Raw genomic sequence first — 13,741 nt, forward strand, 5'->3', positions numbered from 1 at the left:
TAGACTGGTGAGACTGTAAAATCTCCATTGAAAAAAAAAACCAAAGAAACAAAAAAAACATGAAACCAGAATACTGTTCAGGTGTTACAGTCCGCCGCTTCCGCTGGAACAAACCGGTTTCCGTAGGTGGTCGAAGATTACCGACGATGTTTGCCGAAGGGATTAGATTGACTGTGTAGTACTCATCGCCCGTCTTATCTGACAGCTAGAGTTCACGAATCAAACTGTTGCACGCACGAAGCCTTTGTCAAAGGTTTGACGCGTCGCTTAGCAGGAGTTAAATGTAGGGCCGTGTATATTAATTGACGTGTCCGATTTTCACAAGTCATACCTGCGCGAAGTGCCTGATCGAAGCGACCCCTTTAACAATTGGTATACTCTATTCACTCCGGGGGACGGGGTTGTTGTTTGTTAAGTAGAACTAAGTTCCTTTAGATACCGGATACAGGCTTAAAGGAGGGTTAAACAGGGCTTAGAAGGAAGCGGCGTTCGCAGGAGAGCTACTTATACAGTTACTTTTCCTTTGAATCAAGAGGCTCTGTACATCAGTGTCCGACGAACATCATTGATCAAGGTAAGTACACGGTAAATTTAACTCACACCAGGGCCCAGTTTCCCAAAGCGGTGTATGACATTTTTGTCGTACATTTGCCGTACGATGTTTTACACGTGACAATTACCCTACCTTTATCGTAGATGTACGATTGTCGTACGTGTACATCTTTGTAAACGTGGGCCCTGTACTGCAGGCAAATGTGAACCCCGTACTGCAGGCAGATGTAAACCCCGTACTGCAGGCAGATGTGAACCCTGTACTGCAGACAGATGTGAACCCTGTACTGCAGACAGATGTGAACCCTGTACTGCTGACAGATGTGAACCCTATACTGCAGACTGATATGAATGCTACCACAAAATCACAAGCACACTCCTACCAAAATTATTGTTCTAATCGAATACTAATAGAATTTACTTTATAAACGTGATCATGAGTTCCCCCAGGCTCTACTACGTGTTCTTCCTCCATTATGCTAGACGCGGTCGTCTAATTGAAATATTCCGGCGTAAAACACTAATAAAATAAATAAATAAATATATCAGCATGATCATTTTAACGTCCACCCACTAAGACGAGCGAGAAATAAACACTTTCTTTCACGAAATGACTACACTGTATTTAGTGAAAAGGCAGGATAAAGCTGCTATATCGGATAAGCTGCATGAAGATGGCGTTTTAGTAGCAGTGAAGTAAATATGTTAATATGACAAATTACAGTATAGAGTTCGAAAAGAACCAAGAATGACACCATCGAAGTACTGCACATATATACAGTATTAATTGGGCTGCTGTTTTAAGCCGTACAGTACGCCTGACTATACTTCTGAAACGACGGTGTTCCGGTGAATGCACCATCAAAGTACTGTACATACATACAGTGTTAATTGGGCTGCTGTTTTAAGCCGTACAGTACGCTTGACTATACTTCTGAAACAACGGTGTTCCGGTGAATGCAAGTAGTAAGGCAGGTAACGAACGCACAGACGATATAAGCGTGTCAGCTAGCTCACTGTATTCTGAAATGTAACAGTCCATATTTAAGGATAAAGTGCTTTGCTGGAGATCGAACTAGGTTGTAACAGAGGATATACATACTCTAGATAAACTTTAGGGCAAAAAATATAGGTAATGGGGGTCTGGGTTTCAGAATGGCAGACCGTAATGTAGGCCTGCCCCAAGGAATCACCTGTTCGGTTTGTTTATTGTTTGATTGAGCTACCTATCTCAATATTTTAATTGGGCGGAAGACGCGTGTTAAGAACTATTATAACTTCAGTACTTTGCCTCAAAGTGTTTACCCCTTATTTTGATTTTATCAGAAGTCGAATTTCACTGAGAGTTCGAAAAATGATTCCTCGAACTTTGGATATTGTTTACACCATGTACAGTAGTTCAACGAGTGAGTGAGTGAGTGCTTGGGGTTTAACGTCGTACTTAACAACTGTTCAGTCATATGACGACGCAGGAATGCTTAGAGTACATGTAATGTGCCTCCTTGTTGCAGGACGGATTTCCACCGATCTTTTAACTGGTGCTGCTTCACTGAGACGCCTCACCTAAGGCAAGTAATCTGTCCCGCCTGAGCCATTATACTCATACGCGTCAACCGGTCGTTGCACTGTCCCCGTCAGTAGTTTAAGGACCAAACTGACGTACATTTACGTTGCACCATACACACCAACATACAGGCAGACACGGCGATTCTCGCTATTAAGGAAATCAAATACGGCTATACAGTCGTTTCACAGGCACGGACACAGTGTTCGTTTTCGTCTTGGAACCATGAAAACCACCCGCCACTACATATTACGTAACACCCCACTTAGTAATGGCATAAAACGCAAATCAAATACAACACGTATCGCCATATATAATTTGTATCGGTATTTATCATAAATATTTATACAGATACATGCGTATATGACACTTGCTCTAAGGGAGCCTAAGTGGAATGTCGTGTATACCTAGGGTTTCAATAGCGTTTTACTGCCTCAGTGGCGTGCCATGAACATTGCTCATTAAAAATCAGCAGTCCGGCTTGAACTGGAAAGAACCAGGTAGATCTTCAGGTTTACAAATGCTTGTTGTCAGTGGTATGGTCGTATAACTAACTTTTACAATGGGCATAATCGTTTACTTGAATGACACCCCTCGTTACAACTGGGTCAGGGCGAATGCGTGAAATTGAGTCATACCCTGGCAAATAACATGACAACACGGGGCACCTGAATATTAGTTATATACGTGATATAAAAACCAAACTTAGGACAGGTACGGCACTGTGCATGGAGTGGATTTTCTTGTAATCAGCTGCAAAGCACATTCGTTGTGGCCTCATTAGGATAGACAGAAGATAAATGCCATGTTGTTTATTACAAACAGAAAGTAATTGGCATTTCGCCTCATATGACCTAGCAGGCGATAAGTATAGAAGTCCGTATTTGACCTTTTGCCAACGATCACGCTATCGTCGATGCTCTGGTTTTACTCGCACTGCTGTAGTATTTTATATTAACTGACGCATGAGGTTGGGGTTTCGAATCCAGTCCACGCCTGTTCTGCTGTGCCCCATACACCTGACATCCACTGCGCATTAATATACAAACACATGACTTTTTATTCAAATGACTGAAAAATTGTAAAGTACGATGTGAAACCCCAAGCATATTTACATGCACATGTCTTTTTGTGGACCTCAATTCGGGTTTTAATCTAATTGTTCGTGTAAATGACTAAATAGTAACAAATAACAAACCCACCTTACACCATTAGAACAACTGAAGCTGGGAAGTCTTGACAATTTATTTTTTTATTTCATTAGTGTTTTACGCCCTACTCAAAATATTTCACTTATACGACGGCGGCCAGCATTATGGTTAGAAGAAACGGAACAGAGGCCGGGCGAAAACTCACGACCATCGGCAGCTTGCTGGCAAACCTTCGTACGCACTCTTGACAATTTCTGAATCTGGGTGAACTAACGACAGAAAGACAATAGCTTTAACCACATATGTATACGTACTGTGCACCAGTTCACAGCTTGCACTTACACACATTTACCAGCCGATGCGAATAAGATCAATTTCAGGAGTTCTGATTACTGGCAAAATTGCTTCGCATAGCCAAAGGATAGGGCTTAGAGAAGCCCACATATTAACATATTGTTACGGTATTGAAAACGGCAACAGAAAACAGACTCAGTGACTCAATATTACAATGTAAACAATGCTTTATATATAAAATGAGACGTACAGTTTTACAGACAGTTCAACAACAACAACAACATACACATCAGTATTACCGGTCTTTACAAGTTTCCAGTTCACCTTTGCATCCCAAGGAATGTATTCCAGGAAATCCAACGTAAAGACCATGGGATAAACACACAATTCACACAAGTCACAAATTGTCCTAGACAGGTACTTCGCTAGGATAGCGAACACGAACACAGTACACAGGTTACACAGAACTGGAACAGTCAAGCCTTTGAATGACGTCACACCCGCAGAGCACAACACAGGGTAAACACAGACATGGAGGTATAATCCACTTTTAGAACAGTCAGCTCCCGCAGAAACTCACAAACGAGCCGTTCAGAGACGTAGAGTAATGTCACCTTGTGGCAGAACGAACGTCCTTGGCAGAACTGAAAACTTCAGTTTAGAGTCCTTGACGACCTTGTCGGTCAGGTGAGGTCAGCGTGTTAAACAAATTACACAGTTCACACTGTATAATCATAATCAAGATCCGAACACCAATAAACGTGACTTCCGCAGAAATTCACATAAACCAGACATCAGTACTACTGTGGTACACAAACGGTGCCGGCATAAAAAAAACTGTCCTCCCAAATGAAACTGGCATCACCAGCTCATATCAAAATAATGGACTCGATACGAGAGCGTCTCACACTCTCCTGGCTCCCAGTGGATGCAGCAAAAATACCTCCTCTCTGCACAGAAAACACGGCTTATATACGCTCCAGGTGGACTCAACTATTTTTAGACAAAGAATTAACAGCCAATGTACAGCCAGTTAAATAAACAGAGCATTGAACAAGGTGCTTTCGGCCAGGTCCGCGCTGTACATATATAACAGGGCCTGTTATGCTTATAACATACAACACAAAGGTCCGCAGACTAACAGTACATGAAAACGTTAAATAGTCATACATAACAATATCAATGACCAAGTTTGCATATAGAGTGACTATGAAAATCGAATGAAGTCTTTGTCATTGTCGTTATTTTCAGAGCAAAGGGTGTTACACAAAATCATCGACATAATTGATCAGATTAGGGATCAAAACAACAGCTGTGGGTGAGGATTTGGTAACACGCGGCTTGACGCTTTCACAACAGACCAGTGGTGATATCACAACTCTACATTCTTTGTATAGAAGGGCGCCATCAATAATACTCCTGATTTATTGATAGATAAATAGTTTAACACCTTCATCGATCGACCTCGTTAGCAGGAATTCTGTAATACTTGCCTTCTTATTTGCTAAAATCATCGTCAAATCATCGTCGTCATCATCATCATCTTGTCTTCCCTATAATAATCCCTTACCGGATTTAAGCCGTCATAGTAGCCGCCATGTTGAATCTACTTCAGTTGCAGACCGTAATGTAGGTTTGCATATTTATTATATACAGTATAAAAATAAACCCTTGACAATTTTTTTGAGTTTACATTTTTTTATCAGGTGAAACTTTGGCAATTCAACCTGGTTTTATAAGTAGACTGTTCAAAACCACATAATCTGCACACTCATAAGTTCGGCGAAAATTGACGAGCTGGCCCTACACTCAAAAACTTAATTTGTTACTTTAACAATCTGTGTGTGTGATGCTAGAATGTATTCTGGTATTGTAGCAGATTACTCTGTTAAATATAACACACATTTTATCTTAATTCAACATAAAGATCCAATAGATTAACAGAATATTATGTAGAACTGACATAATATACATATTCTGGCATCATTTATACAACACAGTTTCGGTTAATTTTTTGAGTGTAAACTGTTTCGTGACATACTAACGGCCGGTGTGTAATCCTGTTCTCCCAGCCTCCTCCACTACTCTTCTTTTTTCGGATTGGTGAGTGTGTCAAAACTCCTAATCGCAACTTCAACTCCAAGAGATCGAAACCTGCCTCTGTGACTCGTTCATGGGACGTTTGTTGTGAACTTTATCGTTAAAATCACTGCATATTTTTTTGCGTAATTTACTACATGTACTATTTAGACATTCACACGAACAGTTAGAATAAACCTCTAAATGGAGTAAATTGACAAAAAGCCATATTTCAATAGTTACGTGTGACCATTTGCCAGTTATCACGCTATCGTCGTTTCTCTGGTCTTGATCTCTGTGCTAGCGCAGCGTAATGACCCAGGAGCCTCTCACCAATGCGGTCGCTGTGAGTTCAAGTCCAGCTTATGCTGGCTTCCTCTCTGGCCATAAGTGGGAAGATCTGCCAGCAACCTGCGGATGGTCGTGGGTTTAACCCGGACTGTGCCCGGTTTCCACCCACCACAATGCTGGCCGCCGTCGTATAAGTGAAATATTCTTAAGTACGGCGTAAAACACCAATCAAATAATAAAAATAATAAAAATAATAAAAAATACTTTAAAGAATTGAATGAACTACACATTAATAGGTTTGACTGAAAGGAATCATCCACTGTAGCACCACCACAAGTAAAAAAGAAAAAACAGACTTTCTCCCAACGAGGTGACCTAACATTATCCAGCCTTCTTTCTTGTGCTTCCTTCCGGCAGGGAAGTTCAAAAGAGACATGTACTCAGAAATGTAAATTACCTGTCTATTTACCACTGTGTCATTGTTTTGAAGACGTTTAGTATATTCTGTTGTAGATGAGGCCTCTGGTTGTCGTCCTTCTGTGTCTGGTGGTCACCGTGTCCAGCGACGTGTAAGTCATCTCTCTCGATTTATCCTCTCCTTCTTCCAGAACATATCTTTCCCCCTCACGAAGTCGATTGCTTCCAGAAGCTGTTCCAAGTGATTTTAAACCAGCCTGGGAGAGTGACTGAGTGAGTGAGTGAGTAAGTGAGTGAATGAGTGAGTGAGTGCATGGGGTTTTAACGTTGTGGTTAACAATTTTTCAGTCATATGATGACGACGAAGGAGTCCTTAGAGTGCGTATAATGTGACTTCTTGACACAGGACGGATTTCCACCTCTCTTTCATCTATTGTTCCTTCATTGAGACGCCTTACCGAAGGCAAGTAATCCGCCCGCCAGAGCCATTATACTGATACGGGTAAACCAGTCGTTGCACTATCCACTTCATGCTGAACTACAAACGAGGAAGATAAAACTTCCTTTTTTTAAGGTCTTAGGTGTGACTCGACCCAGGATTGACCCTGGGAGGATTGGATGATCTTCCGGCAAACTTTTTTTTTTTAATCTAAGAAGATGCAAATTGGGTGTGTCTGTAAACAGGGTATCCACTCATCCTAGAAATTTTACAATGTTTCGAAAGTCAAACAATCAAAATACTATACCCATTCATCTCCATATGAAAGGTATGCACTAAAATTAAATTAGAATATTTAATATTTTAAATTCCTTAAAAAAGAGTTTAGGTCACTGGATAAAAAATTCAACCAAAACCACTTGTCATCTGTGCAGGCCTATCTTGTTTTTCTCCGAATTGTGCCAGGCTGAGGTGCTAAAAATTGTAGCCTAATAACGGCACTTCGATCGCAAAGAAATAGATTTTCGACATAAAGACACATGGACATAATGGGGAGGCGGAGGTGGAGGGGGAGGAGAGACCCAAAACTCTTGCCACTTTTTTCCAACTAAAGAAATGACCACCATTGCGGACCTGCTATATTTTAAGCACGACGTAAAACCCTGAATCAAATATATGCTCAAATACATGGTTTCCTACTTTCGTGCGATTTTTGGCTGTAGGTTTACATCGTCCGAGCCGAAGGCCTTTCTATACATTATACATTATTCAATGTGATTAATGCATAGAAAAACCTTAATTGCTTCATTTTATGATAAGTTAAATGATTACTTCAGATAATGAATTGCTTCTCGTTTCAGTGTCGTTTCTGACTGTACGGCGACAGAGGCGGAGATTGAAGCTGTTGGCCAAGTGGTGTTCACTTATGGCAAAGACCTGACTGATGAAGAAAAAACAGGGATAGCTTTCACCGTCATCAACAGAGTGGCCAATCCTCACTTTCCCAATACCACGTTAGAAGTAGTTAACTGGCAGAGAAACACGCCAAGAAAGACGAAAAGAGCCTATGCCAAACTGACAAAGATTTGGCACGTCAATCAGTGGACTAGCGCTAAAAGTGGCAACACTGATGAGTACCAGACGGCCATCCGCGTGTCACGTGACGCTCTCTGCGGACAGGCGAGCGACCCGACAGGGGGTGCCACTGATTTTGCGTCTCAACCAACCCCACGAGTTTTCCACGCTCCGCCAAATTACAGGGCGGCTGAACTTGGAGCTCAGTTGGGAAACATCTACGTCTTTAAAATTCAACCAAACGTTAACGGTGGCGGTAGGGGAGGGCGCAGACAACATGGCGGAGGCAGGGGAGGACACGGCAGGAGAGGACAGGGAGGAAACCGAGGAGCACCCGGTAGGAGGGGACCAGGAGGACGTCGTGGAAGACCTGGCAGGAGGGGACCAGGAGGACGTCGTGGCCAGAGAGGAAGACAGGGAGGAGAGGGAAAATAAGGTCTCTCACAATCAAGGAGTGGGCACAGTTCAGATAGATTTTAAGACGTCCTGACCGAACCTAGCTGAATTTATTATCACCAGATGTGTTTAGCTAGGTAAACATGGCGGTTCCCTTTTACAGGTCGCTTATTTGTATATGGCGTTTCTGATGAACGGAACGAGTTGCAATAATCCAAATAAAACACACTGAACAAACAATAAATACCGACATGAGTTTAACTTTTTATACCACCATAAAAATATCAGGGTTTACGTACTTCACTGTTTTGTACATTTTAAAGATCCGAAAATATTTTGAGCATACAGAAAATTGTCATGTTAAAAGCTTTGGAAATGATTTTAAACGCTTTAAAATCATTTTTCATGCTCTGGAAATAATGTTTAAACCTTTTTTAGCCAATCGTCGTCTTTTGAAGTGGTCGGTTTTAAAAATGATTTTCTTTCAAGCTTTATTCCTTATTACTTATTTATATATTTCATTGTTGGTTTACGCTGTACTCAAGAATATTCCACTTACACGACCGCGGTCAGCATTATGGTTGGACGAAACTGAACGAAGGCTGGGGGAAACCCACGACCATCCGCAGGCTGCTTTCAGACCTTCCCACGGACGACTGAAGAGGAAGCCAGAATTAGCCGACTCGCAATGATCGTATTGGTGGGAGGCTCTTGGGACATTATACTGCGACCGGCCCGGATAGCACAGTTGGTAGAGCGTCCGCCTCGGAACCGGTAGATCCAGGATTAATCCTTGATCGAGTCACACCTAAGACTTTAAAAGAGGAAGTTGTAACTTCCTCGCTTGGCGTTCAGCAAGAAGGGGATAGTGCAATGAGTGGTTGACCCGTATCAGTATAATGGCTCGGGCGGGGCGGCTTGCTTGCCTTCGGTAAGTCGTCTCAGTGAAGCAGCACTAAATAAAAGAGCGGTGCAACAAGGAAGCACATTACACGTACATGCACGGTGCAACAAGGAAGCACATTACACGTTCATGCACCCTAATGATTCCTTCGTCATCATATGACTGAAAAATTGTTGAGTACGGCGTTAAACCCCAAGCACTCACTCACTCATTATACTGTGGTTGCACAGCAACCTCTCGGTAAAATAGTTCTGCTACATAGGTGAATCCGGCTTGGTCAGCGTGGGAAAACATTCTTCATTGCTTAGCCAAGTTCTTCAAGAAACCCGTATATAGCGCCACATTTTTCACACCCGTGAGCCCGTCGACCAACGCTCGTGTATAACTGGATTCCATCGGTTGTGGATGAAGTTGGCAATGTATACGACAATAAGGAAAAGGAATTGTGCCCAACTAACTTTCTAGGTATTCAATTCGGCTAAAATTCTGAAACTTTGATTTGCGCCCACGCAATTAACGCTATTATCACACTAAACCATACGTTACCTCCCCTTTCCATAGAAGTTACATAAATAAAAAGCAATATACTAAGAATGACTGAATGAATGACTATGGCTTAACGCCACATCGGCAATATTTCAGCCATATAGTGGCGAGAACAAGGTGAAAACGCGAGACAGTTAAGGTTTTCGATATGATAATATGAACATCAAAAGTAAAACAAAAAGTACAGACATGATTAAAATCGTATAAAAGAAAAATAAGAGTTAAAAATCGAAAACCAGGGTTATAGTACATGTATAAATCTATATATATATATAACTGTTTATCTCTGGATATTTATGACAATTAAAATTTATATTTTATGGTATAGGCCTATGGCCTTCAAATAATTTATGACAGCATCGCCAGCTGACCGTGTATAACCTTTGCCGAACATGGGCAAAGTCTACACAGTGAACCAAAATATGTTTGATGCCGTATTCAGCATCACATCCAACACACTCGGGAGCACTGCTCCCATCTAAGATGAAATTGTGTGTCAGATGAGAATGCCCAACACGACACCTCGTTAAAACTACTTGATCTCTGCGAGACATTAGACAAGTATAGGCATTGTAGCCAATGGCAGGATGAATGGCATGCAGTTTATTATGGATCTGCAAGTGCCATTCACCCTGCCAAAGGCGACGAATATACATGTATTTAAAAATATTAGACTTCACGTCAGTATAAGGGATTTTAACCCGAGATACAGATTTATATAGGGCAGCTTTCGCTTCCCTGTCCATGACTGTGTTTCCATGGATCCCAGTGTGACTTGGTATCCAACAGAATATAATATCTTTACCTCTTTTAGTTAGTTTTTGATGTTTGGCTATTATCTCACGTATCAATGGATTTTTAAATTTATTATTCTGAATCGCCAAAAGACAAGACAGCGAGTCGCTACATATCACTGCTCTTTGGGCATGCCCAGAGGATCATATGATAAGGCCAGGAGTATAGCGCTGGCCTCTGCAGAAAAGATAGAAGCTGAAGGTGGCAGACGAAGGGAAGTGACCCGCTGCTCTAAGACATCAGCAGCCTCAACCCTGTCCCCATCCTTTGACCCGTCAGTATATATAAATTTATAATCCATATAATCAGCCTTGATTTCAGCAAAACTTTGCTGAATTATAAGAGGATTTGTGTTTGATTTATTATATTTACGTAGATCAAATATTAGTTTAGTTTGTGGAAAAAGCCATGGAGGAGATTCCGGAAAAGACACCGAGGCTATATCCTCCAGCTTGATGTTAGCTCCCACAATATGGTCCCGTATGCGAAGACCGAACGAAGGGATCTTGTTAGGACATTTAATATATTTGTCTACATATAATGGATTGAAAACACAGTCGTAGGCCGGGTTTGTTGGATGAGCTTTAATCTTTGTGGCATATTGAAGGCTAAGTTTAATACGTCGGTTATATAAAGAAGGTTCATTAGCCTTCACGTATAAACTTTCTACTGGTGAGGTTCTAAAAGCACCAAGGCTGAGCCTCAAACCTTGATGATAGACAGGATCCAACATTTTAATATGCGACTTCCTAGCGAACCGTAAATGATGGATCCATAGTCCAATTTAGACCTCACCAGAGAACGATATAAATTAAGTAAAACTGATCGGTCAGCACCCCAGTCGGTGCTAGACACCGCCTTGATTATATCGAGAGCCTTTGTACATTTAGCTTTAAGCTTTTTTATATGAGGTATAAAAGATAGTTTACTATCAAATATTATACCTAAAAATTTAGTTTCTCCAACATTTTTAATCTGTTCACCACAAAAATTAAGCTCGGGATCAAGATGAAGTTTCCGTTTGTTACAAAAATGCATACCGACGGTTTTAGATGTTGGAAATCTAAAACCGTTTTCAGTTGCCCATTTCTCGATTTTGTTAGGACAAAGCTGCAACTGACGTTCGATATTATTCATATTCTTAGCTCGGTAGCATATAAGGAAATCATCCACGTATAAAGAACCCTGTGTGCCCGATGTTAATGTTTTTGCTAGGCTATTTATTTTTATGCTGAACAGAGTTGGTGATAGAATGCTGCCCTCGGGTACACCCATTTCCTGCTCATACAAGTCAGAAAGAGTGGACCCAACCCGTACCTTAAACTAACGATCAGATAAAAATTGTGATATAAATACAGGTAATCGCCCTTTAAGACCCGTGAGGTCTATTAAAATACCATATTTCCATGTGGTGTCATAGGCCTTTTCATGGTCAAAAAATATGGGCACCACATGTTCATTATTAACAAAACCATCACGAATAAAAGTTTCAAATCAAACAAGGTGATTTAAAGTAGATCGACCTTGACGAAAACCACATTGAAAGTTAGATAAAAGCTTGCTGGTTTCAAGAAACCAAACAAGTCTATCATGGGAATTAAAATCTCCCAGTATTATAAACAGTTTAGGTAACTGTTCTTTTCAATTATGTAACTGTAAAGCTGACAAAGATATGTTAGGAGGAATATACACTGAACATAATGTGATTGTTTCAGACAATGAAACACGAACGACCACAGCCTGAAACTCTGTATCCAGAGCAACAGGGCTGTAAATAATATTATTTTAGAAGACGCCTGCAGCTCGCTCTTTTTCATTTGAATAAGTATTGTATAATAAGTAATTTTTAAGCGTTATTGTATCTTTGTCAGAAGTCTTCTGGTGAGTTTCCTGAAGACAAAGGGTAATAGGACTTTATGATTGAATTAGCTGTGTTATTTCAATAAAATTTTCTGTGGGACCGCTAGGTTTATCTCATTTTTTAAAATTTTGAGGTTTACTCTCAGACTGAGTTTTTGCGTTATTGTTGTTTTTTGAGTGATTAGGTTGAAGATTTTCAGTTTCTGTATTATTTACTGGTTTTATCTGTTGACTTTATGTGGTATGGGTTCAGCAAGAAGTTAGCGTAGGCTGAACAAAAGGTTCCACAGAAATAGGAGTAGGCTTGTCGTTTCCAACGAGCCAAGTTAAGGAAGTTTGAGTAGTCACAGATGCTACTCGCTTGACCGTATTGGCAAATGAAGTATTAGAAGGCGAGACTAATTTGCGGACCTCCTCATACGATATATTGTTTTTAATTTTTACATTTATTATCTGTTTTTCCTTGAGAAAAAGTGGACACTCCTATAGAGGAGGCCATGTGATCTCCACCGCAATTGCATTTACAATATTCAACTGTGCAGTCAAAATGTTAGGAGGAATATACACTGAACATAATGTGATTGTTTCAGACAACGAAACACGGACGGCCACAGCCTGAAGCTCTGTATCCAGAGCAACAGGGCTGTGAATAATATTGTTATTGATAAAGATCGCTCTTCCTCATTTGAATGAGTACTATATAATGAATAATTTTTAAGAGTTGTTTTATCTTTGTCAGATGTCTTCAGGTGAGTTTCGTTGTCAGCAAACTTGTGCGTGGAAACCCATCGGTCAATCCGCAATCAATGACATCATCTCTTTGATTTATTTATTTATTTGAGTTTAACGCCGCACTCAAGAAATTTCCCTTTCGCAACGGCAGCCAGCAATATAATGGGAGAACACTGGTCATACACCGGGGAACACACAGGACGATCGGCAAGTTGATGACCTTCCTTCCCTCTTACGATCTCTTTAATACACTTTCCTCATGCTGGCTTCCTCTCTGAGCGTACGTGTGAACGTCTTTCAGCAACCTGCGGATGGACGTGGGTTTCCTCCGGGCTCTGTCCGGTTTCCTCCCACCATAATGCTGGCCGCCTCCGTATAAGTGAAATATTCTTGAGTACGGCGTACTACACCATTCAAATAAATAGATAAATAAAGGTATACACTTTATTTAAATTAGTTCTTTAGATGCATGTTATTTTGACCGTTAGCTGTAAACTCTTCTTAACAAACCCCCGAAAACAACGGTAGACATAAAGGTGGAGAAAACATTACAAAAAATTCAGATGAAAGAGTACGGAAAGTTAGTCGTAAATGTGGTCATCAACATTTTTTGATGCCTGAAAATTATTTTTATTGTGGGTATTTGG

The 13,741-nt window shown here is 40.8% G+C and overlaps 1 protein-coding gene across 1 annotated transcript; it reads left to right on the forward strand.

The window, feature by feature from the left end:
• Positions 1-537: 537 nt before the first annotated feature.
• Positions 538-8,495, forward strand: LOC135463139 (uncharacterized). The gene is made up of 3 exons (XM_064740456.1): positions 538-574; positions 6,445-6,500; positions 7,648-8,495. The coding sequence occupies exons 2-3, from the start codon at positions 6,445-6,447 to the stop codon at positions 8,294-8,296; spliced, it is 705 nt and encodes a 234-aa protein (XP_064596526.1). The 5' UTR covers positions 538-574; the 3' UTR covers positions 8,297-8,495.
• Positions 8,496-13,741: the final 5,246 nt, after the last annotated feature.

Source organism: Liolophura sinensis, chromosome 2 (genome assembly GCF_032854445.1).
Source record: "Liolophura sinensis isolate JHLJ2023 chromosome 2, CUHK_Ljap_v2, whole genome shotgun sequence".
Classification (NCBI taxonomy): Eukaryota; Metazoa; Mollusca; class Polyplacophora; order Chitonida; family Chitonidae; genus Liolophura; species Liolophura sinensis.